This window comes from Aptenodytes patagonicus, chromosome 14 (assembly GCF_965638725.1).
Source record: "Aptenodytes patagonicus chromosome 14, bAptPat1.pri.cur, whole genome shotgun sequence".
In the NCBI taxonomy this organism is placed as follows: domain Eukaryota; kingdom Metazoa; phylum Chordata; class Aves; order Sphenisciformes; family Spheniscidae; genus Aptenodytes; species Aptenodytes patagonicus.
The window spans coordinates 6,508,262-6,535,444 of record NC_134962.1 but is presented as its reverse complement, the minus strand read 5'-3'; the positions used below and the strand labels follow the sequence as shown (position 1 = coordinate 6,535,444).

The following is a 27,183-nucleotide window of genomic DNA, read 5'->3' as shown; positions in this document are numbered from 1 at the left end:
AATAAAGTAAAAAATAGCAATGACCAGAGGCAGCCTGGGGGACGACGGCGCTGCGAGCCACAGCTGTGCCCGTTTATCCCAAATAGAGGTTTGGGAGGTTAATACAAAATGAAAATGACTTTCACCACCACCACGCTTTTCAGCTCATACTTCCAATGAGACATCTAAACCCCAGCTGAAAGGCAGCCAGTGGGTACGTTACCATGTACTCACATTAACTTCCATAATCACCGCTTTAGCTCCAAATAGGGCCCTTCAGTTGAACATCGAAAGAAATAAACCAAAAACCACTTTGTTCCTTCAGACACAGAAGTTTATTCTCATCCCCACCACCCCCCTCCAAAAAGTTAGAGGTTGTCCAAAAAAAAAAAAAAAAAAAAAAAAAAAAAATCAAGTAATTTTTGTCTGCTTCAGTCATTACTGACTCTCAGAAGCAGGGAGTTTTTATTTTACCTTTTTACTCCAATAATCCTACCGGATGACATACAGACACACACCAACTCCTCTTGCTTTGTAGGGAATGTATAAAGCCGTGACTGTCAGCGGCCACGCACAGGGACTCTGGAAATTAGGGATTTGCATAAGATGCAGTCTCGCTCACCGCTCCTCCCAGGGCTGGCATCACCACTTCAGCGTTTTTCCACCCCCTTCCAGCTACTTTGTTCTTCACTTCGACATATATCCCTTAACAGGTTCATGGTAGACATGATAGAGGCTTTGACCAACACAAGCACTGACATATTTATATTAAAAAATAGTGCAAAATTTCAACATTTATATAAATAACTCTAAACCCCTGCTTTTGATTTTTTTTTGTTTTTTGTTTTTTTACAATGTAATACACGCTTTTTGAGTTGGCACTCAAAAAATTGCCTTTTTCTTCTAGTTCAGAAAACAACTTTTTTTTTTTTTGAATAGGCCTCTTCTAATACAAAAATACTCCTGCTCCTTACACATACACTTTCTCTTATTTTTAATATATATTTATATATTTATATTGCAGATCTTTAAACAAAATGTTTTTTGTGCAAATATTTTGTCTTTAAAGATAAGTGAAATAATCAAACAAAAAAAAAGCATTCACACACAGCTCAACTAGAAACAAAAAAAAAAGGACTACAGTTGATTTTTTTTTTTTTCCTTTTTAAACGTCTAGACACAGCTCAATAAAGAAATGTTTTTGCAAGCTTGGTAGGCTTGTGCATTCAGACCAGACATAACAAGTAAATATTTATACATGGAGAGATGGGGAAGGGCTTTTTTTTTTTTCTTTGCTCATCTTCCTCAACTCTCTCTCTCTCTCTCCTTTTTCTTTTAATGAGAAGTGCAGAGTGTTTCATTTACTTTCTTGCTTTTTTCTTTTTTTTTCCTTTTTTCTCCTTTTTTTTTTTTTTTTTTTTTTTTTTTAAAAGGGGTGCCCTTTTTGTTTCTCTTTCTCTTTGTTCCACGCGGTTGTGCTCTCAAGGCCATTGATTTGTGAATGATGGAGTCTGCTGCCCTCCAAGATGGAGGGCATCCCATTGTTGTTCTGCTGGTGCTGGTAAAACGTCGACCCGGGGTAGTGCCCTATCACCTCGCTGTACGTCGGCGGCGGTCCCTCCATCCTACCATTGCTCCCATAGCAGGTCGCGCTGATGCCAGAGTTACTGCTGGGGGGGCACGGCCCCCCGTACACGGAGTTATCTATCAAGTCACTGTCGAAGATGGTTCTGTTGGGGGGGGCCCGGACCGACTCTCTGTTGAGCTCCATTTGCTGCTCGGGGTCTCGCAGCTGCAGCGTGCAGGGTCCCTGGTACGGGGGGGGCTCCTCGCCGTCTGACAGCGAGATGGTGGGCGGCAGGTCGATCTCGTGCTGCATGTAGGGGTAGGTTGGCTGGAATCTGTTAAAGCGGTCCCTCTGCAGAAAGGATGGCACTGCCAGGCGGTCACTGGGTCTCGGGGTGTAGATTTGCTGCTGAAAGGGAGAAAAAGAGAGAAAGAGGGCGAAAAGCGTGAGACGCTGCATCCTGGGAGAGCGGGAAAGGCAGCGGCACCCGCACCCGCGTCGCCCTCACCTCTGTTATTCCATTCCCCGACACGGTGCTTTCCGAAGGCCACAGGCTTCCCTCCTGCATTGGAAAGGACAAGAGAGTGCAGAGTGAGTCTGACTGCCAGCAGTGGTTAAGCTCCTTCTGCGAACGGCTCGTGCCAGGTTTCACCCTGCGCCAGAGCCCAGGTAAGATGCTGCTGCTGCTGCTGCTGCCAACGCGTTCCTGCCCCGGCTGCAGCAACACACAGCACGCACCCTCTTCTAAGCAGGCAACCAGCTCTAGTAGGGGTATTAGCTGCTATCATATATGCTGGGTATCACATGGGTAATGCTAAGGCTATTAGCATATTACCACTGAAAACAACACTTCTGATTAAAATTTCCCTCCATTTTCACCTCCATTTACATTTAATAGATCACTTGCAGAATGAATGATGAGAATGACACCAGCAAACAACGCTCTCCCATTTACAGACTTCCCCCTTCCCGCCCACACCCACCCAGCGTGTTTCTGTCCCTGGTTCAAACATGCCAGAGGAGTATTTTTCAATTTGTGATCCATGAGCCGCGGGTGATTCACAAGACATCAGAAAATGCTCCATGAAATAATGACAAGATTTAAAAAAAAAACCACAAACCAAAAAAACCCCCTCACACCCACATTCTGATGCACACAATCAAGGAAATCATGGGAAAATAAAGATAATAAGTGAATAACCAAATGTTAAGCCTAATTTTGATTTGGCTAAAAAAAAAAAAAGAAATCTGTAGCAACAGGATGGTTCTAGAGTATTTTTGTCCCAAAAGGCTAAGTGGTCCTTGGCTTAAGTAGACTGAGGAACTGTGGTCTAGAGGCTTCCTTATACTGCAAGCATCACCCTGGTCCTGCAATGCGAACCCAGGTGCCCACAACCCCAGGCATGATAAAGCCACAAGCCAGTTTCCCCCAAACCATGAGATCAGTTTACAATTCATGATCAAAACAAACAAACAAAGGTTATTCCCATTTGCTGGTGATACTCTGAGCATAAACAGTTCACCCTAGACACTTTTGCCTTACGAACTAAAATATTTAAATATTGTTAATATTCACATATAGCAACTCTGGCAGGCAGGGCTGGAGGAAACCAAGCCAGAGGCTCATAATTACAACCTGGAATAGCTGGCACTTCTCAGCTCCTTGCAGGTGAATCTCCAGTTCTGGCACTAGCAAGTCAGGCACAGGCAGAAGTATTTACCGCCAGTGGAAGAAAATGCCAAGGGTGTTTCTTTTTCCCCTTTTTCCCTTTAAGGTGTCCCATCCAAAGGCCATTCTCGTGCCCAAACTATGCAGCAGGGCTCTCCAGACGAGCAAACCACAAGCTTTCCTACTATGAAAATACCTATTTCTATAATAACCGTGGTGGTGGTCCGGGCAGACTGGTGCCCCGGTGAAAGCCTGTAAAAAGCTGCAACGGTACCGCAGCACCACGGACACCTTTGCTGATAAAGTCAGAAGGGATTTTGCCTGTCCGATGCTCCTTGGACCTTGCCCAGCTGTGAAGCACATCTGGCCTCATACCAGGCTGCAGCATGCAAGGGAAAATGTTGCTGCATGCCTTTGCAGCTGTCCCAGTAAGCAGCATCTCCACTCCTCCCAGAAGCGCCTCCGAGAGCAGACAGACCAGGGGTGCCCCTATGGGCAGAGCCAGCCCCAAGCCCTGCGGCAGGACCCTCGGCACCCAGGCATCCCGCAACATGCATCCGACTGCCCGAAACGCAGCACCAGCACCGCATTAAAAATCTCCAAAGAAGCCACCCATTATATTCCCCCCCCCCTCCTCCTTCCCCCTGCCTCCCTTCTTATTTTCCCCAACTTTGGAATATATTTTCTCTTGTGGCATCACACGTGGTATCAGATATGGAGAGAATCCCATCAGGTTCCTGTTTTTGAAGCTCAGCTCTGCACATAAACCTCAGGGCGGTCCTGTCGCCAGTGCAAGGAAAACAGTGATTTGTATGGAAATGAGACAGCCCAGATTCTTCCCACTTCTCCGTGTTTTTTAGGGAGCATCTCCTTGGAGCAGAGGTTGAGTGTCGCAATACCGGCACCCTCCCCGGCTACAGCTAATGAATGCGCTGGTTGAGCTGTGTGCCGCATTGCCCTTCCCGAGCAATGCAACGCCATGTTTTATACAGACCTTGAGACTTCAATATGCAACTGTTTACACAGGCATCAACTGTTTAGTCTAGTCCATTTTACATGTATTTCTTGCCTGCAGGGATAGTCTACAGTCAAATTCTCCCAGCAGCCAAAAGACCCAAGAGGCACTGCATCTGCCAGAGATCAAATCCTCGCCTCTAACCCCCCGCTCAGCCACGGCGCTGACACCAAAGGGCACAGGGAGGGTTTCCAGTGCTGCCACATGCGCTGCCAGCCCTTCACCTCATCCCGAAGGACGCCAAAGCAGGGGGCAGGAGCGGGAAGCACTCCGAAAACTGTGTTTACTTTGCCGTGCCCCCGTGGCAGACTTCCTGAGCAGTGAGTACCCCGCTGCCTTCTGCTAGATGTTTTATATTTAACTTGGCAGTGGGCAGTGCCATGGCAATATCCCATCTGCTTCCCCCTTTCCCGGGAGTGATGTCAGCCGGCTCCTGCGAGGGCGGCTGTAGCCCGGCGCTTCCCGGCGTGCAGAGCATCGCCGCGCTCAGCTGGGGCTTCCCGCTGCGGCAGGCGATGGGGAGGGCACGTACACACCCTTACGTGAGCTGCTTCACCCAAAACGTACCCTACCCCAAGTACTCACTCACCCAAAGCCTCCACCCAATATCCCACCCAGGCGTTTAGAAGAAAAGCTCTGGCTCACACATTAACACATCTATTTGTACAGATGAGGTCCAGGAACGATGCTCTGGGCAACACACAGATGCAAGAGTAGCAAAGCAGTAGAAACACCATTAAAATGGGATCTGCAGAGATAAGGAGCAGACAGGAGACCCATTTGCTGGAGGAGCTGGATCTCTGCAGCTGTTATTAACCAATTCTCCCGGGACTCCAGGGCTTGACCCGGACACGCTTACATGCCCACAGCTGACCGACCACAAGCACGCTCACTGCCACCGACCCTGTGTCTCACACACTACTGTGAAGCCCATCTGGGTAACGGCTCATCTCTCCTAAAAACTCAGTAGTGGGATTAAAATTGCTGGAAATCAGTAGTCAGAGGAGGGCAAAGCCTCAGAGACAGAAAACATACATACTTTTAGCCTTCGCACTTTGGCCATGGGATGGCTACACAGCCCCACTGAGCCAAGCAAAACTGCACTGTCCCGTGAGGGAGCATCACCGCTGTAAATCCTCGTCCTCAGGGCTCTCCTCGCTCACCTCTGATTTTCAGAATATTTAGGACTTGAATTCATCTCAACAATGGCTGAGTCTAGAAAGCTATGGGTTTCTGAAACTAAAACTGAGATTCTGCTGTCTGATGAGCAATACGGCTGTAAAAGCCTCCGCAAGTATTCCAGGACTCACTGCAGAACCTAAAATTACTTTTAAATTCCTTTTTAGAGATCAATCTTCAACTTTTATAGAACCGCTTGTTTTAGTAACGTCAGAGAATTTTCTCTGTAAAGCTGCATGGCACAGATTAAGTCTCTGAGCCTTCAGGAGGACTTATATTTTCCATTTTAGGGGACAAAGGTATGCTTGGAGATTACATTTATACCGCTTTTTCTTGGGGGAGCAGGATATCACTGTTCCAAAGGTGCATGGACAGTGCCATTCTTATTGCAAAAAAGTTTTTAGTAGCATTTCTTAAATATTCTTAGTTCTGGAAAAATAAAGGTACTTGTTATAAGGAGACAGAGTTTAAGTTCAGCAAAAACAGTGATGGAGAAACACATGACATAATACGAGAATTCCTTGCTAGCAAGAACCACATTAAAAAACCCTTTAGGGAAATTAATTTCTCCTTCAGTTGTAATTTCTGAGGTACAACAGCAAAAACAGGACAACTCTGGCAGACCTAGCAGCATCCTGACCACGGGATGAACTACTTTAATATTTCAAAAGATGAAAAGCGTGTGTGCAGTTCTGGTGCCCGTCTGCGGTCACGACAGCAAAATGAAGTTTGGGATTTAAAAAGCCCGACACCAGTTGAGCACAAGTTTAATGGGTTACATAAACTGGTATCCAGTTCAGCGTATCCTCTGCCTGCCAGCCTGCCAGCCTTCAGCGCTCGTTTAGACTGGAGCTGTTTTCTACGAAAAGACATGCTGTGCGGAATCCGAATGGAGCTACCTTTAAGGTCTTTATTATGATTGATCCCACTGTAACGAGCTTCCCGCTTAGCACGAGGGGCTTCTCTGTCCTGTCAGGAGGGCGCTCGGATCACAGGGAAACTTGGCTGCCACTCCATCAACGCTGCACTCGCAGCACAGACAGCGGCAGGGAGAAGGGGAAGAATTATAAAGAGGGGGGAAAAAAAAAACCCAAATGGTACATTTGCATTTCTCTCCTTAGCTCTGAGAAAGGGTTTGAAGACTCTGCATCCTCACTGAGGTCTAGCAGAGGCACGGAGGTAAACCTTTGCTGAAAAGCCATTTAATCGCTGATGCGTCTGAAGGCTGAATAAGTAACAGGGCTGTTTTGGTGTGGGGACTGGGCCAAAAAGTGGCTGGAAATTTTGGCCTGGTGAAATTTAAAAAAGAAAAAGATTTTAAAGAAGAAAAAAAAAGAAAAAAGGGGGAAAAGGCATTATTTTTTAAACAGTCAACAATTTTTGTTTCAACCTGAAATTTTGGTTCAATCTCCATGTGATTTTCTCTTCTCTTTCCATGTTAGCCTTCTTTCCTCTTTTTAAAGAAAATAGAAAACAGGCCACTTAAGAGAACAGAAATTACTGTATTAAAATGAAAAAGGCTTGATCTGATATTTGCTTTGAAAAATGTAAAATGAAACATTTTGGTATTGTTCAAGTAAAACATTCTGGACGTGATAAAACAGTAAAAAAATCTGAAAATGGGAAAACAATCTTTCTGCTATTTTTAATAATTCATGTGCTCGGATGCCCACATTCTGCTACTGCTGGAAGCAGGTGCACAGGACAGTCAGAAGAGACATAAGATTTCTGTAACTCCGGGAGGAGCCGGGATACGTGTGGGGAGTTTAGCTCTGATCCCCAAAGCAGGCAGGTGCTTGAGCGCTCACCACCCTCGCACCGGCTGGTTTAACGTGGGATCACGCACTCCCGGCACTTTGATCTTGTTGCACAGCATCGACAAACAACCACGAGCTGAGCTCACTGCCGTGCCCTCCGGAGACACACTCCACAGCCCACAAAATGAAGGGTGGTTTAATTGAGCTTGGGATTTGCACAGCTCTCCTTCCCAAGGGGTGTCTTCCTCACTTTGGCACAGAGCGTCCAGTAAGGGACCTTCGTCTGCTGTATGTAATGTGTGACAAAAAGAGCAGCTACAGAGCGGAGGGACAGCCTGCGCCTGCTGGCTGGACAGCCTTCAACAGCGCTGTACTGAAGACTTAATAGAAGACATTAGATATCTCTCTCTCAAAAAAAAAAAAAAAAAGAAGGGAAAAAAAAAAGAAAGCAATCCCAGTATTTGATCTTTTTCCTGCAGTGAGCATGGATTTGATACAAGAGAGCACGGCCCCACACAGACCACCACAAGGCAGCACGGGTGTGCTCAGCCTGCCCTGGAAGCCTGCAGAGAAGAGGGCGCGAAGCAGTGACCTTGAGGAAGCCCTATCGTTTAAAGAGCTTTAAGATCCTTCAGGGCGCACACTAAAAAAAAAAAAGTATCAGTACAAGGTATCTCTGCACTGAAGACAGAGCCACGTAGGCAGTGGTGAATAGTACATGCTCACCTTCCAAGAAAATGTGATCTCTTTTCCCTGTAGGTTCTTGTAAGTCTCTCTGAGCTGCTGCATTTGAGGAAACTGCATAAACCAACATCTGCCTCGAGGCTGGAGGGGCTCCCCCTCAAGTCACCGTCAGAGGTACAATTAACACGTTTCTCCTCAGGCTTTTATGAAGCAGGGAGCCTGGGTTACACAAGGAACCTCTCGAGCATCCCCTTGGAAAGATTTCTGCTTGTCAGGCTGACAAGTGTTTTCTGACCCCTCCACCACAGTAATGGCAGCACCACTGCTGAAAACTGGAGAAAGTCTTTTGGGATGTCCTATTCTCTTCAAGGCAGGCAGTAAGTTTTCATACAGTCATTTGAGACTCTCCAGCTGGAGCCGCCAAAGGACTCAATAGTTTGGGGCTGTTAAAGGCAAGGCATATGTACCCCAACCAGCTGAGGGTACGTGGTGGTTTCAGGAACAGGACACACCAAGAACAGCCTCGTGCAGTTACTTTACTGATGTAACATCTGAATTGCAAAGCTCAGGGCAAAGGCAGAGGCTGTGGCTGTCCATATATTACAACATACAGCACCCTAAAGAGCCAGAGGCATCCCTAAAAGGACACCACCCCCCCTCCCAACCCATCAGTAACTGAGAGACAGAAGATGATGCCAAGACCCAACCTGGAGGGTGTCTCTTCACGCAGTGCCAAGTGGCACGTGGGCAAACACGACCTAAACGAGTGCCTTTGGCTCTAATGTTTCCCCAATGTCACATCATTTGGGAAACAGCGCAGGATGACGTGGGTTGGAAGAGCAGGGTGTGACTTACTGATGAGAGGTTCTCGTCTCTCCGCCTCCCCTGGCTGTGCCGGCTGATGAAGGATCGCGCAGAGAGTTTGTAGTGGTTCAGCAGACATGTGATCACCACCACCATCACCATCATCACCACCACGATTATGATTATCTGTACAAACTCCAACTCCGCTGCAAGAGAGACAGACAGACTTTAAGCCACCAGAAAAAGCAGCATGTAATTGAGCACAAGAACTAAAGTTGCCGAGATGCCAGTGACACCGCTGCATCCTTCCCCCATAAAGCTCTCATATGCCTACATGTGCTCTACATGCTTTGAGCCCAGCTACTTACTTAATAAAAAACTCATTAATTCACTTTCAGTGCCACAGAAGAGTCTCTAGGAGGGATCTTTAAAGACGATCTACAAAGCAGAGTGTTTCCAAGCTACAATGCAGACAGGGCTTCCCAAAGCCCTCCCAGCTGCAGTGTGCTGGATGCCCCCACCCCTGGGTACAAAACCAGCAGCATCTCAGTGCCTTGCATGACTCGCTCAGGGCCATGGAGCCACAAACCAGCATAGTTCATCCTAATGAAACAATTTAGCTAAATGCAAGCTAAATTTCTGCAATGGTCTTCCCATCATGACCACTCCTTCCTCCAAAAAGGACCTCTTGAAGTCCTCCTCAGCACACCCTCGCAGCAGGCACATGTCCCCTCTGTCACGCGGGTCAGACAGTGGCACGGGGAGCCCGCGGCACAGCACAACAGGCACCGGTGTTGGCAACCCCCCTCTCCCCGACGCCAGCTGTCTGCCACAGGGTGCAGGTGGGGATACCTCCTGCTTTTCGGTGAGACGCCAGATGAACGCAATGTGGCTGCCCATGGGGGCCATGTCCCAGAGCTCCAGACATCCCTCAGCTCAGGGCTCGGCCAGCTGACAGTGGCAGCTTGAGTGGCTTGAACTGGCATAAAGGATAACTGCCAAAAATCCTCCAAACAAACAAGCAAACAACAGACTATCTGGTTAACTCCAGAGACACTTGGCAGGAGGCAGTAAGAAGCCGCTCCTAAAATTTCCTAAGGAAATAATTCCTCACATCTCTCTGAGGCTAAGGAAAATTGAGTACTGGAGGCAAATGTAGCACTGGGGTCATTATTTCCATGCATTTGGCATCCAGAGAGCAGAGGCTATCCCCGAACCACTTGGTCGCTCCCCCCAAGTCCCCTCATGCCAACAGCGCCCAGGGCTCACCATGCCCAGGACCAGGCAGCAGCAACTCCAGTGCTCATCGTAAAGGAAGGGCCAGACCAGCAAAATTCAATAGTTCTGGGGATTGAAACTTTCTTTGCTTCTCAGTAGGGACAACTATAAAACCCAGTTTTGGAAAGCTGTGCCCTACCTAAGCCATCAGGGATGCTACCATCTGTATTTTATCTATACAGACACACACACATATATATCTGTAGATACATAGGAAGACCCACCATGCCTTGAAGGGCAGCATCACACTGCTCATACCAGCTGGGGTGGCTTCTGCTGAGTCAGGCAAATTTAATTTTGTTTTTTGTATGGAAAGTTTTCTCCTGGCAGGTGGCATTTAAGTGCCAGTAAAAGCAAATAAATGTCAAGAAAACAGTCCAGGTGGCGAGTGCTGCCAGTTACCTCGGAGCTCATTCTGCTAAACAGCAGCTATTTCTGCCTTTGCCCAAAATGCTTAACCAGCTCTGCCCACCACCTTCAAAAAGCAGAAGTATGCCTTGAAAGCAGGAGCCTTCTGTCACTTAAAGTTAGATGTATGAGTGACTTGGAGCCCGTATACTTACAGCACCCCTAAAATGCAGCTGCCTCTACACCACAAGATTGCACGTGGGATGGGAAGAGAGGGATTAAAAGCCAAACATTGCAAAGGAGTTTTGCCTTAAAAATGCCTTTTAGCTAAAGGCATCTTCTTAAAAGAGGAGCTCTGGGTCTTTCACAGCAACCCCGGCATGGTGCCTGAATGCCACTGTGAAGGGAAGAGCCTGGAAAAAAACATATTCCCAACAATTTTTGATCCAGCCCCAAAGCAGCGGCACAGCTCACCCATGGGAATGACAGATGACTGGACCCGAGAGCTGCCACAGGTGCCCTGTGCTGGAGGAACAGGCTGCAACAGGAGCTTGTTTCTTCTAAACGCAAATCAGACAAACCAGACGCACAAACACACCAAAACTGAAAGGGCTGGGAAAAGAGGATGATGCAAAACCATTAAAAAAAAGGCACAACGTCTCTTCCCATGTCATCCCCGCTTTGTAGGAGAGCGTCCCTACATAGCCCAAAGGCATGTCCTAGTGCCAGCTGCACCCAGAGGCACTGAGAGCATCCCCGCTGACCTCCAGCACCCGACCGGCAGGGTGAAGCCCCAGCACCCCAGCCAGGCACAGGATGCCCCACAGCTCCCCCGGGTGCTCTCCAGGCCGCCCACGAAGAGCCAGACCCCAGGGGGGAACTGACCCAGAGCCCTTCTGCCTCACCTACATGTGGGCAGCAGAGCCCACAGGCTGGGGAGCATCCACCCAGCTCGGGTGCAGAGCCCGCTTTTTGCAGACTTCATTACCGAAAAGAAAAAACAAAACAAAAAACAACCAAGGTTTTTAAGAAGATGAGTCAATTTAGCCTCAAAATGAAGCATGTGCTTTGGCCACGGTAAGAAAACACAAGAAAAAAATATAAATAAGGCCAGTGATGGAAAACTTCCTTTTCAGTTAAAAGAGGGTGTATTTCTGAAGAAAAACAAGACCAAAGTAGTTGTAAAGGAAAGTTCCTTTCCTAGGACGACAGGTCCCTTAAGTGAACCAAACCTTGCTAAATTGGTCACGGTACTTTGGTGACACAGGTGAAGTTTTGGCCATCAGGAAGCACTGCCCTAATTCCTTCCTAGGAAGGAACACACACAAGATACGTGTCATTTACAAACAACCTAAGCCAAGCTTCCTGGACACACGAACAGACATATAACGAGCAGAGCCTGAAGCAGAAGAAAGGGTGGGAATTCCGTCAGGATCTGGGACAACACACCAGCGTCTCATCCACCCCCATCCAGCCTTGAATGCTGTTTGTTCTGGCTCCTGTAATTGGGGTATTACAAAACTATTGCCAAGAGGTGCAATAGTAGGGCACAGCATGATTACCAGAACGAAGGGGACGCTGCTTTCCATCAGGGACGCTCCTCCTTGCCCTGTCTCTCCCTCCCACGTTCTCCTGGAGCTGGTCATCTGGACGGGCTGGACCCCCGCAGGGACCACAGGGCGAGGCCAGGAGGTGCAGGCAGTGTTCGGCCACGCATCATGCCTTGCTCTTCAAACTCTAAATTGGGTTATTTTAATGTGGAATCTAGTCTAATGTTACGGCAGTCACACTGGTGTTATCAATAGAAGAAGGATTTTAATATCTCGCTTTGTGGGAGGAGGGAGAACAATTAAGCTGCAAATTAACATTCTGTAAACGGGTTTGGTGAAACATGTCTGAACGATAAAACCTGATCAGCTCCCCGCATTCGGACTTTGGCCTTTTCATGCCAATGGCCTTGCTCTTCTCCGATCTCCTTCGTTAGCACAGGGAAGCAAACAGCTCAATCACTGCAGCAGAGCACATCTACCCTTGTCCTGCAACACAGACGAGCACTTGAACGTTTCAGTTTCATACACGAGAAATGTATCTGCCCCCAAGTCTTCTTTGGTGGTGCTGCTGAAACTAACACTTCTTCCCAATGCTGCACGTATACATGAGGAGGCCAAACCCACCAGGAACCTCTGCTCTCCACACCAGCAGGAGCTCAGGAAGAGCAGAGGGCACACAGTGCCCTCAGTTTTGCTCTACCCCAAGCCCAGCCTGCGAGGACCCGCACAGCCTCGCAGTGCCTAGGAGCAAACACATCAGGTACACCGAGACGAGCTTTAATCCCAAGAACGCTCATGTTGCCCAATCTGGCCTTTGGAAAAAATAAAATAAGAATCAAACCAAAAAAAGTCCCACACACTCAATTTGTGCTTTTCAAGTTTCAAGAGACTCATACCCACTCAAGGCACCAAAGTTTCTGCCAACTCTCCCTCTGTTTTAACTTGTCTTCATGGGCTTCGTTTGCAGAAGGGGGAAAAAACCCCAACACACTGGAAAGCTGGATATACGCAGTAAGATTTTATCCAAGCAGCTCAGTCAAACTAATGAAGAAAGATCATTAAAAACCCAAACTTTGAGTTAATACGTTATTATACAAGTGCAATTCAGCTGCTATGCTAATAAAAAGCCTTTGGGGAACGAAAAACAAGCCAAACTGCAAAGCACATAATTTATAATTCTACTGGTATTCTTAAAAACACACACACAACAAAACAAGAAAAAAATACTCAACACATTTTGTATTTGGCTTCCTAATCATTGTCACTTTTCAATTAGAAGAGACCTCATTCCATTTCTCTCTGTAATTTTCCCCAAGGGAAGTGTTATAAATGCACTAGGCTTTACAAGATGGGCATATTCAGCCTCCAAATGCAAAGCAAGGTCACACTAATTTAATTTTGCATAATTTTTATTCCAGAATACGTTTCAAACTAACAGGTTCAGACATCACATTTAAGTGACACAACCTGCTTTTCTGTATTTTCTGTCTAGACGCTGCAGCTTTGGGAGTCGGTCAGCACGCGTGCAACTGTTTTGCAACTAAGCATTTTTCCCCCAGATTCTCACAATCCTGAAACGGGATATTCATGATCAAGTAAAATCACTTGTCACGTCCCATTCTTCAAGTTCGTTACTCGCTTGCCACTTTAAACCACATGTGGCCTTGAATAAGGGTTTCACAGTAGATTACAGCATTACATCAATGAATGATAGGAGACTGCTGCTTCCCAAAGCCTGCAGACTCCACAAAGCACAGGCTGCGGCCACTCTCCTGCTCAGAGGGCTTTTTGGAGGAAGGCAGCATGTGCCCTTGCTGCCCACATTGGGCTCCTGCCTGGCCACCAAGCCAATAAGGCTCTAAAGTGTCTGAAATTTAAGAAAATGGCAGCTGGCTGGCAGCCGGTGCCGACGCAGAGGCACCTCACCGGCACGGCTGCCGGGGCACCCGGCCCCACTCTTCCCACCGAAGACCACGCTCACGGCTCAACAGAAGCGGCTGCAGAAAGGTGCATCTCAAGAGCTTCCTCAAGTGCCTATGAACAAAATACTTGGCACCCACAGGTTTAAAATTCATTAATATTTTTGCAAGGAGGGAGAGCTATTTGAGTCAACAGTGGCACTGGGAGCGCTGAGCCTCTGCACACACATGCGGTTCACAACGGCTGCAGGGGAAGTCAGGCTATGGTACACTTTAAATGCATTTCCTTACTTTTTACAGCTGTACTACAGTTCATAAAATGCTTACTATAAAGTTTATTAATGCTCTTCCTTCCACATGGAGTATCACTGCTGAAGACAAATGCTCCAAAGCACTGGCAAATACAAAGAGGAGGAAAAAAAAAAAAATACACCTGCATTTTGCTGCAATAATTACGGGTACTCCAGCTATCATTTACAAGTGCACAGAACAGCTTTCAGACAGGGTCTCAGCCAAGATGACCTTTGCTTTCAGCCGGGTATAATACACATCTGCAGGTCAAAACAATACTCTGTAAGCTTCAATTATGATTTCTATATATATTGGAATTGCATATCGTTTGAGAATTGATGAGAAGGAGAAGTGAAATTACTCAGGACATAATGGCTAAGCTGAACAAATGTAGCTGCACTAGCCACAATTCCTAAGAAAAATTTAAAAAAAAAAAGTGCTAGTCATCATAAATGCTGTGGTGCACTATGCTAAAACCAAGTCTGTTTTGCTGAGACAAAATTAAAGCAAGCAAAGTATTCTGCAGGGGATTCTCTGCTTCTCCGATGTTCACTTTCGCTTCCTCTGGGTATTTCTATCATTAAAACCCCCTTAGTTCTGACTTGAAACAGATTGCTGGGACAGTTCAAGCACAATGAGTCCGATCACAAGCTTGCACAGACTATCAAAAATATGCTCTTAAGGGTGTGGAGAAAAAACTCCTGCTGCTGATTTCATCTTCTGGTGGACATCAGCCCGGTGTGAGGCAACCCAACGTTCTGCTTCAAGCCAGGATGAGATACCTCCCGAGCAAGCCTCGCTGTTGAAAGTTGATGAAGCATCAGTTAATTTTTACCCAGGACGGATGGGATATGCACACCTCAGCTGCTGGATGCTCCTGTGTCAGTTCCTCAGCATCAGAGCCCCGTTATCACTTGTTTCATCAGCATTCTTCAGGAAAGTACATCTAAAACTGTGTTTTGAGGTTGCTCCATGTGCCTGGTACAGAGGAGAGCTGGTAACAGAGGTGGGCAAAGCCTTCATCAGGCTTTGGGAGTGGTGGGCACAGCCCCACCGCTACGGGGAAACTTCCAACATTGCCCCAACATCTGCAATAGCGTAGGTCACAGAAAAGGCAAAAAAAGTGGGTTTAGAATGAAAGCTTATCATCTCCAGCATTTTCCCCTAATCTAGAAACTGATGTGAGATTTGAGTAGTAGAAAAATCTGAAAGGAAGTGAGTAAGAGTCAGGGAGACTAAAAAGGGGCTGAGAACAACACAGATTTTGCTATTTCAGATGTTTCAGAGAACTGTGGAAATAGCATTTTGCCTGAATCACTGCTGTGCCATCACTGCCCACACGGGTACTCGCCCCCAGCAGCCAAGCTCCTCGCTGGGCAGGAGGGGTGTTTGACCCAGCCTCGGGTTTTAGCCCACCACAGCGCAAGGACTGTCTTGTTGAAGACCCTCCACAAACACCTCCAAACTGAGATAACAGACTCCCCATCTATGCTGGGATGTTACTCTGCATACTCAGAGTACATACCATACTCTTTCCATACTCAGCTGTATGGAAATCTCCAGACTGGCCATTTTCCACCATCCATATGGACTATTTTTAATTGCATGTCACTTATTTTCCCAGAGAAACATCCTGTGAGTGCCTAACACAAGAGCCAAGGAACCCCGCTGTGTACTGCGCCTTCACCTCTGGTCTTCACTTTCCCTGACACACTTACAACAACTTTTACACCGAGGCTGAATGGGATAGTTTTGTACAGAGATTCCTCCTGCTGCCTAACAAGCCTCAATAAAATGGGCAAAAGAGATTGAGACTTTTCTAACTTGCCTGTTGAAGTACAGAGAGATGTAATCAGGTCTTGTACAAACCTGAGCAGCATCTCTCTAGCCTCCAGAAGACATAGGCTAAGGACAACTTCTAACGGCAGGTAGCTTGAGCTCCCTCACCCCGTCCTGCCCCTGCAGCACCCCTGACCACCCCAGCAGGGCCCGCAGGTGCCCACGCAGGGTTTGAGAGCAAGGCTTTGCCCACAGTGGTGGGCACACCGCAGCCTCCCTCCTCCTCCTGCAGCAGAGCCTTAGCCTACGGATGAAGTCAATGAACAGATAAATGAGGCTCGCAGCAGGGAATGATGTAATTAAGGTCCCTGGGAAGCCAAAGAGGGTGAGCAGCTGGAGCAAAGCTTGGCATGGGAGATGCACCACTGGCAGCGAGGAACAGACCACGGCAAGGCGGAGGAGTGCCCACTCTGACCCTGGGCACCTAGATCAGCTGCCAAGTGGCAAGCCAAGGCTCCCAGCCCGTCCACCTCAGAGGGATAAAGTCTTCCACGAGTCACTCAGCCCAGGAATGAGACCCAGCTCTCAATCAGCTTTGCCCAGGACCCCGGTCCCTCCTGGGCATGCAGGAGGAGCATGGCTCCAGTGTGGGCACAGAGCTGAAGAGCCCACCAGCAGCAGGATGCAATTATGGGGCACGAGCCTATTGACATGAGCAGGGAACCCACGGCACAGGGCACCCGAGCCCTCTGCCAGCGACCAGCCCTTGGGCGAGCACATGCCTCCTGTGGAGCAGCAGCAGGATACCTGACAGCACTGTGCAGAGAGAAAGGAGATGCTTACAGAGAGGCTGTGGCAGAGCTGAGATGAGGATGCCCCCAGAGCCCTTGCTCCAACTATGAAGCAGCACTTTCTGCTCCTCACTGCACACAGCCGCTTTGTGGAGCGCCTGTGGTTATTTACGGAGCCTGGTTCACGCAGGTGACTCAGCACCGTGATTCAACAGATCCCAGCCAAGAGCCTGCAACAGTGTGGAGCAGGGCACCTCGGTGGGGACTGTCCCACAGCAGCGCCCAGTGAGCGGCACTGGCCTCCAGCACAGCCACCGGAGACCAGGGACAGTCGGGTCATGTCCAGTCCTGAAGCTTATGAAATCCGTAAATGAATTGCTGCCTACCATCAGCTAAACATGGTGGCACTGTAATGTCACACCACATGTCCCGGCTTCTTCTGTAATCCTTGGGGATTTAGAGTAAGTTCAACTGACTGCAACACTCCCTCCTCTGCACCTCCCCCTCACACCCGAGAAAGGAAGGTCTCTACACACACACACACACAGAGTTTTTCCAGACATGGCAAAATTAACTGGATGAATTAATGAAAAGTGTTCACAAATCTGCAGCGAGCACTTTCATCCCTGATTTTCCATTAACACCTCCGATATCCACTGAGCTGCCCTGGCTGCGTGACTCAGAGCAAGACGCAGCAGAGATGTGCACAGCCCTGACTGCAGTTCCCTCTCCTCCCAATTTTCTCATCTTTTCATCCACCCCCACCCCTGGGCATCTTCTGTTTGAACAGGTTCCTTGTAGCCCTTGATGGCAGCGCTCTAGTTACATTAAAAAAAAGCACGTAAAAGACATAAATAAGGGTAGGGCTACTTTTCGACTGAGCATGTACAGATGAGGCTATTCAAGAGTAATCAGGAAGGTGGTGGGGAGAAACGAAGTCCAAATCGGACTGGCACTGGCAATAATTTGAAGCTTGGAGCTGAAGAGCATCCATGCATCCTTTCCTCCCTGTCTGTGATTCCCCAAATTCTGCACTTACAAGCTTGGTGGGATGCCAAGCAGGGATGTTCAAAGATTTCAGCCAAGAACGGTTTCAGGCCAGTAACCTTAAAGGCTTCTGAACAAGCTTGTACAGCTCCTCAAAGATCAAATGCAAAACAAGTCTTGGAATAGGGGCGGACCAAGGTCCCCCTCTTCCAGCATCAGTAAGTGTCCGTCAGCACCCAAAACCTGGGCTGCTTCATTAGCATCCTACAGCAAGCATCCTCAGCTGCTGGTCCAGAGGTCCCTGCCTGCTCCCCTCCCCACCCATGGGCTTTGACAGGCACAAGAAGAAGGATATGACCCCGCATTTTCTCCAACACAGACCTGGGCTGCCGTCTTTGAACAAAACTCATTGCCAATGGGTAGGAAGAGACGCTGCCCTAAACTACAAGTGATGGGTCTGACTTTCAGCCATTCTCAGCACCCACATCTCCGGCTGAAGGCAGCAGCAAGGGCAGGGGCTCGGGCACCAGTAGGCTGAGGAGGAGGATGAGGAGGAGAGACACCCTTATCCCTTCTGTCAGCTACTTGACAGCCCGACCCGCTCCCCTCCCCAGTCTTTGCTGGCATTTCAGAGCACCACAGCTTCAGCAGTGCCCAGAGGCACCGTCGAGAACAAGGAGACGCAAAAGGACAGTCCTTGCCACAAACAGCTGAGAGCCTACTGCTACCTTGCATGCCCCAATAATTAGGGCACAAAACAAGTCCTAATCACTTTTGGAAAATGAAAGCTGAGGACACCCTGTACCGTCTTGCCTTACACATACCGACACACCGTCTTTTGCAAGCAGAGAACTAGAAAGGTTGGGAGCTGACATTACTGAACTGGTCTGTAGCAGGCCTGGACCAAAGAGGGGTCCACAGAGCTGGCCTGAGGTCTGCTTGGTCCCCATGCACGCCCACCTGGGCTTGGTTTAGAGCAGGTTTTATGCCTGCCCCAAGAGCTTGCATTTGTGCCTGCCAGCTGCGAGTGCACTTTTAGAAAGCAGGGGATAAATGTTATACCACAATTTGGACACACTTTGGACCAGCATGTGGAAGGACCGGAGGGTTAAACTCAACAGAATCGAGTCCAGCCAAAGCGCAGTTCTTATGCCAGATGCTCATCAAAGCCTCTGTAAAAGGATGTGGGTTAAGCAATGTAGCCAAAGAGTGGACCTCATTTTTTCTACTCAAGGCTAAAGAATGTGAATTTGAGAAGAGCCATCTGAATCTAGTCACCCTTCAGAGTTATGATTTTAGCACTCTCAACTCCTCAGCGAGCAGCTGCAGGGGCTTGGACTCTGCAGCATCCCACAGGAGAGGCAGCAGGGCCAGCACTGGGACTGTGTCTGACCGCAGCCCCTCGCCCTCCCCTGTTCATACACACAGCATGGAGGAAAATACCCTGGCACGGCAGCAACACAGCCTGGTGCAAGCAGCTCTGCCCTGGCCCACCCTTCCCAGCCCCGCCTGGAAAGGGGACATGCCCATTATGCTAAGCATTACATTTGAACTGCTCTAATTTAAGCAAGAACCAAAACAGCTCCAGGCAACAGCTGGAATCCAAAGGCTGCCAGAGAGGGTGCAGCACCGAACACTGCTCCTGGTTTACAGAGGCCATTTCACCCACCAGATGCCAAGCTCCACTCGTTAAAGAGACCAATGTTCTCCCTCTCAGAGACTGTGGACCAGGAAGAAGAGATGAAAGAACAAAGAACTTCAGATAGCAGATTACTCACCCTCCGCCGCTCATCTGTTAGGTCATCTTAGAAACAATCTGACCAGGCAAAGTCATTACTGCAGTATTCGTGTATTAGCATTTATCTGCTACATTTATCTTCTAAATAATACCTCCATAAAACCACATACGAAGGGCCCATCAGATTGTCAACAATTGTATTTGTTTACAAGGCATCACGGGAAGTACTGGAGATAGATAGACAATATGATCTTGATCTTGATATTGCCCCAGCTGGCACTAATCAACAGCATCTTGAAGCTGGAGCTGCAGCAGCAACACCCAGCCATCAAAGAGAGCAGGATCGGACCCATGACAACAGGCAGGACAGCTGGGAAGAAGCCCGTTGGATTTGGTCCTGCTTCATACATCATCAGTACAGTTAACAGCTAAATTGCATTTCCAGATTCAACATCGCCGGTTCTGATGTAGCAAGCAGAAATAATGCTATGTGAGCTAGTGATGGCTGGCTGAGAACAGGGCAGGAGGGCAGAGAGCAAGCGGGACTCGGAAAAGGAGACAGTTTGAGAAAAAACATTGCTGGAAAATGGGTGATGGGGCCCCAAGAAGTCATGTTCATAGTGTCAACCCTTGGGCCATAACTGTGTGTTTAATATAGTTCGTTTTCTTCATTTGTCACCCCGGGTAATCAAGCATCACATCCTCTGAGTCACTGGCAAATGATGGTCTCATCCTGTACCCCCACCCCCTTTTTTTGTTTGTTTTTAAGGAAATGGCCCCATTTCATGCTTATAGCCACGGAAGTATCAGACTGGTCAGGCCTCAGAAAATTTTTTAGTCCTTAAAACACCGTAACTGTCCCGATCACACTGCTGTGCCTGTTTTTAAAAGGTGACCTTCCCGAGCTAACATGGCCACGGCGGCAGCTGCAGGGAGCGGGAGCTGCATTCAAGGGCCAGAAAGGCAGGATCGGCATGGCAGCACTCAGCTTTTATATGGAAATTGCAAACGTGAGAGCTGGGGTCAGCAGCTCTTTCAGCTAGGACACCTCCTGGCCCTGAGCAGGGACCTGGCAACTGGAGACTTGTTTAGAGAAACTCCTAAAGACATTAACCAGCTCCCTCTGAGCAATGAGAATTAACGAGGTTCTTTGGGACACTTGGACTCTCTAAAATCTTGCATACGCCAACCCCTTCCCTCCCTTTTTGTGCCCATTTCTCTCGCCCTCCCCTTTTCCAGGGTTTTGAGACAACATATTTTATGCACAGTAAGCCTGACCTCAGTCTACTGAGATGACTGGAAGGAGTACATTGCTTTTGAAGTTACTCCCAAGGGTAAGAACAGCTAAACTGGATTAAAAGAATAAAGTCATTTTGATTTTGCACTTAAAAGATAGGTAAATTTGCTTGCTCACTAGAAAACGCTGAGAAAGGCTCATGGCCCCCACCAAGCTGAGAACAACCAGAGCATCTCCTGCTCCCCGAGAGGTGGCATGACGGCATCAGGCCTGGATGATGTCTGGGGCAGGGGCGAGGGCAGCATGTCACCCCACCCCCTTGAACACAAGCATCCAGAGAGGGACACAGGAGCAAGAGTTTACAGTCTGCAATCATAAATAGCATGAACTAGAAAAAAACAAATCTACCAAAGAACGAGTGAAAAAACACAGTACACAATATCCGGATCAAACCCTGCCAGCCGACCCTGAAAGGCCAAAGAGGTTTTGTTTGTCAGGGGTATCTCTACAGCTAGTAAAAATAAGCACATTAATAAATAAGTATTTTCGTATACCCTGGAAACACTGCTGATCAATATGTGGCTTGCTACCATAGACCTTTTTTTTTCCTTCCACCCAGCAGAAACTCATGACAAAGGAAAGCACATCTCATTTATGAACTTAGCTATAAATACTTTTGCTAACTGCCATTTAGGAATTTCATTTCCTGCTTGAGCAAGTCCTGTTGAAAGAGGCAATTACCAAATTTGTTTCTAGTTATAGAAATAGATGTTTGTTGCTGCCCACATCTGTTTCGACAGACAAATTGCCAGTCAGGGACGCTCTGAGGAGAGCAAGTGCTCCATCCAGGGAGGGCTTTGCCACCTCTCCAGAAAGCTAACAGAAATTACAGGGATTGGCTTTCCGATTCCAACTTCGTTTGAGCCCTGTCTCCCGCTGCAACGGAGCTGCCTCGCACTGATGGCACCTGCAGCTTCACAGTCAGCTGCAGCCGCCTGCACCACATCACCCGTGCACGCCACCAACCGCTGCCGGCAGTGCCATAGCCTGCACCCTCCTCCCGCTGCTGCGGAGAGACTAAGGAATATGCGTTTCATTAGTCACCAGGCCCATCAAAACAAGGCAACTTTAATTCTGCAGGTCATGAGGATCCAGTACGCTGCATTTGTTGCGTGCACAGAAAGGAAGGCAACAGGAAAGCATTCTCCTCGCCTGCAAAGCAGTGAGACGGCGCAGGCTTTCCTGCTCCGCGTGGGACACCCCCCTGCTAAACAGCCAGTGGTGACAGTGCACGGGTGTGGAGATGGAGGTTTATGGCTGTCATAAGCATGGACCACAGCCCCTCCTGGCTGAGCATTGTATATACCGGGTCTCCCTCCCCGGTGTCCTTCCTTTTCACTTCCCTCTACCCTGGCTGTCCTCTAGGAAGTTTCCATTTCCACTTACTCCTGGGAAAACCATTCATCAACCGATTCCCAACATGCTCGGCCATGGCCCCGCCAGAGCCAGCTGCAGCTCAGGTGCCCCACTGCCAGCACCCGACCCCCGGCACAGTGCCCAGCAAGTCCTGTGGGACCAGCGCTCAAGCAGGGCCACCCCAAGAGGGACACGGGGACAAGCAGCAACACTCGCGCCTTCCTGCCACAAGCACAACACCCATCAACTCGCACCCAGCGCCCGGCTCAGGGATGCGGCAGAGGCACAGAGAAGCCATGAAACACCACGAGCCGTGGCTGTGGAACCTCTGCTCCTCTGGCATTTTTCCTGGGTGAATCAGCATGCCTCCCCCCACGCTGTCTTGCTTATCAACCTGGCGCAGCCCTGAGGAGTCCATCGGCATTTGGGAGGAGTGCCGGGGACCCCGGCACGCCCCCATCCCGAGGTCGCAGAGCTGCAGCTCCCCCGGGGGCTCCGGGACACGCGCCCCCGGGCAGCGGTGCCGCACGGGCTACCCCGACAAGCAGCTCACAGACAGGTGTCGAAACACGGATTGAGCAAGTTGGTCAAAGCCACACAGTTCATGACAGGGCTGTAACTACGACCGGATTTCCTCAGCCCTGTCCAGGGCCGTTCAGCAGGACACCTCTCCTTTCTCTTCCTCTTCTTAAGCGCCGTTATCATCTATACCGTTTTGCAGCTTTTGCTTACAAAAGGAGTGACCTTTCACAAGGTAAGTCACTCCCACGGAACAAGGACAATCTTAAGTTACAGACATAATTATGCATTGCAGAAAAAAATATGCAAAATGCATGCAAATGCCCAGACACGCACACCGTGTTTGGTCACTGCAATATTCAATTCAAGTTCAGTTCTTGAACTGGTCTGAACACCACCAGATGGGAGCGAATGCACATGCATTTCACAGAGATGTGAAAAAAAAATTATATTTATATATACACACACATACACATGCCAGAGTGAATGGGGGAGGTGAGTAAAAATGCACCGAATCTGATAAAATTAAAGGTAATAAATTTACTTCCACCTCAGCTGTAGCAACAGCCTGTGAAAGGTTTTAACTCCTACAGCAGATGTGCTGGAAGGTCCGTATTTTGTCATGGCATTGTGCATTCCTTGCGTTTTTAAGCACGCACAAAAAGAGAAGCTGTTCTCCCGTGTAACACCCAGCAGCATTTGCTCAGCAGAGACAAATTTCAGAGCCGAGAACAGGGATGGGTTCCCATGCCCTCCCCTCGCCTGGCTGTGGCGGGACGAGCCGCCCCATCCCAATCCCCATCCCCTGGCACATCTGCGTCCCTCCTGCCCGCCCCATTGTCCCCAGCACCCCCATCCCGTCCCCGCACAGCTCCCAGACGGCAGATTGATGACACGGGGCGGCGGTGGAGAGCCAACCCGCGAGGTCAGCCCCGACAATAGGTTTTGGGGGCGGCTGGAGGGAAGAGGCCACGGGGGCGAGGAGCCCCCCGGCTCGCCCGTCCCTTCCACAGAGGTGATTTCTAGCCCAGCTTTTCAAGCCGCCTCTGCAGGCCACCCGCCACCTGCCCGCGGGAACGAGGATGCTCAGCGGCGGGTGGGCACCCCGGCCCCCGGGAGGAGAGCAGCAGCTGCCCTCGCACTGGGGCGGAGGGAGACTTCGGGAGGACGGGGAAGGGGGGAAGAGCACAGAGAGGAGGATTATCCATGGACACAGCTTGTCCCCTTTTCACTGCATTTAACAATAAAGCAGTAGCTATAGCAACGGGGTTAATTAATGCATCCGATTTGCATAACTAAAACTCTGAACCCATTCAAACCTTGCTGATATTTTCATTCTTAAACCTGGCCTGCAAGGCTGTGCTCTTATGGCAAGGGGAACCCAAACAAACACAGCCATACATATGCATTGCTATGCTTGCAGAGAGATGCAGGTACACACAGGACACCGCACAGAAACAAACAGTGCACAAAGCCATCCCTCAGCTGTGGCTTCTGCAGCGTGACCTGCCGGCGAGGCTCCAAGAGCGATTTGCTCCACATACCTTTATTCCCCCAGAAAGCATTAGCATTTGCAAATAAGTATGTGGAAGAGAACAGAAAAATGGGGACTGAAGTGTCCTTCAAAAAAATAAAACAGGGGAAAAAGTGATTTTCAGAGATGAAGGGAGCAAAGCACATTCCAAGACAGAGGGGGTAAAGAGATAGGCAATGTAAAGGTTTCAGACTATCGTATAACCAGAGGGGGAAATGTCTTCTCACCACAAACATGCATCTGCATGATGTCTAGACAGTCATAAAAAGGGCAATTAAAGTACTGCAGGCTGCAGTAAGCTAATGTCTCCTCTCCCAGTCTAAACAGTTGAAACATACTGTACTAACTTTGAAAAAAAAAAAAAAAACAGGATAGAGAAAGACAGGTTTGTAAGGAAAAATATTTTGAAATTCAGTTTTAAATAAGCCAGTAAATTAATTCAACCTTGTCAAATCTTTGCCTTATAACATATCAAATATTCTGCCTGCGTCCTGTCTAGACTGCGATAACAAAGGGCATTTAAAGCCCTGCAAGATGCGCTGACAGAGTAGCCATTTAAAGATGCAGTATTGCTTTCTCCATCTAAAACGATTTGTCAGATAGAGTTAAAATGAAAATGATAAGTAATCACTCTGGTTCACAGCCATTTCAAAAGAAAAAAAAAAAAAAAGAAACCCCACAGCTCATAGATATAAATCCCACTAAAATCATTCCAATGTATCATTCCAGTGGGATTTGTTTGGCCTTTTTTTTTTATGGCATTTGCTTTTTTTTTTAAATTTTGTTAATCTGAGATGTCACTAGCTTTCTGCAGCACATGCACTTCTAAATAGGAGTGTATTAAGTTTGAAAAAGCCAGCTCCAAGTATTAACTGATTTATTGACATAAAATGATGACTTGCAGAGAGATATTATAACTCCAAGGGTTAGTACTGAAAAAGAGGGGGGTTTTATTTACTTAAGAGCAAAAGAATAAACTATCTCACATGAGATAAACTGGACGGCCTCCATCACTGATACAGTTCAGCCTGGGCAGTCACTGTCCTCAGGAGAGCAAGAGAGAAAGAAAAGTTAAAGCAAACTATGTGGGTGTGCACAGCATGTTTTTTTACTGAGAAAGGACAATTTTCTGGAAAAAGCAAAACCAGATATAATCCTGTCTAACACAAGAAATATTCTCCTCCCTTCCTGAGCTTTATCAGCTGTTGGAGAACCAAAATCTCCAAAAAAAAAAAAAATACACAGAATAGCTGATCCGGCTTAACAGGACGGCTAACGCTGCCCATGACGGAGCAAGTGCCCCGCAGGCCTACAGCTACCCTACAGGCAGCCGCTTTTAACAAAGTGCAAGACTGGTTTTTAAAGACTGTTTTGTTGTGACATGGCACGGCCAGATGCCCCTGGCGAGGGAGGGGGACTGGGGTGTGCCCAGCCCCGGGTCCAACCGCACCATACAGTCGCTTCTATGGGAGGGTCACGGTGGTGACCCCTGGAAGTTCAAAACCAGGTTGACTGCAGTTCCTCTCTGCTCCTCACCCTATAGGATCCCACCACCACCTCCTTTGCACCTCCCTCTGTCTCACCACCCTTGTTTCTTAATTATTATTTTAATAAGACTGTTTCCAACTTCACTGTTCATTCCGCAATAGCCCAAGGGCTACAACTGTTCATTAGACAGAAATTCTGCTTTAATTGCACCGACACAGATGTGTAGGTTATCTGGAAGAAATTACTAAAATGAGCAGTAAAGAATGGGGCTGGATGCTTTTCTTCCCTTATGGAGAGTTTAATTTAACATTATTTCCCCCCACGCAAGCAGCATCGTTTGGTGCATTGCAGGTTCGCAGAGGAATTAACCCCAAATTGTTCCCGCTGCCACGGTGTGTACAGGTACACTTTGCTCCCCACGCTGCACTAGATTTCCACCGGGGCGAAAAGCGCAGGTTTGCCTCCAGGGGCTGCAGACATGGCGCTGGAGGGGCTCAACACCACCCGACCCACCGGGCTCTGCAGCACAGCCCCTCCACGGATGCACGGAGCAGAGCTCCGCAGCAGTCGTGCTATCCCGGGAGACGAGCGGGTGGCTGACACCCTGCCCAGCTGCGGTATCTCCACCGCCGCCGGTGGGATGGCCTATATCCCCTGCGCATCCCCCAGGCAGCGCAAGTCAGTGACATTCACCTGAGTGGAAGTATCCAACACCACCGATAAAGCTTTAGGGAAGAAGTTCAAGCCTTGACCTGACCGTAACTTGTGGGTTTTGCCGTAAGGATAAAACAAGGTCCCTGATGAACGCTCGGCTGCGGTCACCCTGCGCGCCTGTGTTGTCATGGTTTTCAGCGACTCTAGAATCACAACCCCTCAGTCAAATGTGGAAGCACCAAACCCCAGCAGCGCAGGAGGCGATGCCACCACTGCCCAACAGCTCGTGCCCATCCCCGCACCAGCACCGCGGGTGCCAGGACTGGGGTGGGAAATAGGCTCCCTCGGTCCCCCCTCACCCTCTGCAAAGGGGTAAATCACTAGACGTAGGAAAATGTCATTGCTTCTGCTCAACAGCATCCAGGCTTTGAACTCGCCACGGGTGTGCAGCTGTCAAATCAGCCATGGAGTTTACATGAACTTCCTCTGCAATTCATGTTGGCAAGAGCCAGACACATAATAGGCTTGGATTGACGGAGGAAGAGCTGCCAGTGTTATTTCTATTTAAAACCTCTATTTGAGCTTCATACACTCATTCTTCACACATAATACACATGCACATACACACAAAATGCACAAGTGAGCCAGATCCAGAAGCATTTCACTTCACCAAGAGCACTGCCTAATAGCGATTTCAGGTTTTGGCTCACTGTTATTATTTAATAGATTTTAATTCAATAATAAAAAAGTATGAACCTGCCAATTTTTTGTTATGTCTTCTTGCCAGGAAGGGGGGGGGGGGGGGGGGGGGGGGAAAGAAGAAACCATGCAAGAAACTTGCTACCAACTTATTTATTGAACTGTTCCCTCCCCCTTACCTCCCACCCCCCCAGGCAAGGGGCTGCTCTCCTGAGCAGCAGCACAAAGGCACCCTCCAGGCCAGGTGAAAGCTGAAGCTGCGGGAGCACTCAGCCAGCCAGGGTGGGCTGGGGCAGGGGGA

The 27,183-nt window shown here is 48.5% G+C and overlaps 1 protein-coding gene across 2 annotated transcripts in view; it reads right to left on the bottom strand.

Annotated features, from left to right (window-relative positions):
- Window positions 1-360: 360 nt before the first annotated feature.
- The window catches only part of PMEPA1 (prostate transmembrane protein, androgen induced 1), a 49,212-nt gene continuing 22,389 nt past the window's right edge, over window positions 361-27,183 (bottom strand). The window contains exons 2-4 of one of the 2 annotated variants that reach the window (XM_076351855.1): window positions 8,706-8,860; window positions 2,055-2,108; window positions 361-1,951 (exon numbers count right to left, since the gene is read on the bottom strand). In XM_076351855.1, the coding sequence (XP_076207970.1) occupies window positions 1,406-1,951; window positions 2,055-2,108; window positions 8,706-8,860 (755 nt within the window). In that variant the 3' untranslated portion in view covers window positions 361-1,405. Of the gene's footprint in view, window positions 1,955-2,054; window positions 2,109-8,705; window positions 8,861-27,183 lie in introns of both variants that reach the window. The other variant, XM_076351854.1, reaches the window with a different exon arrangement.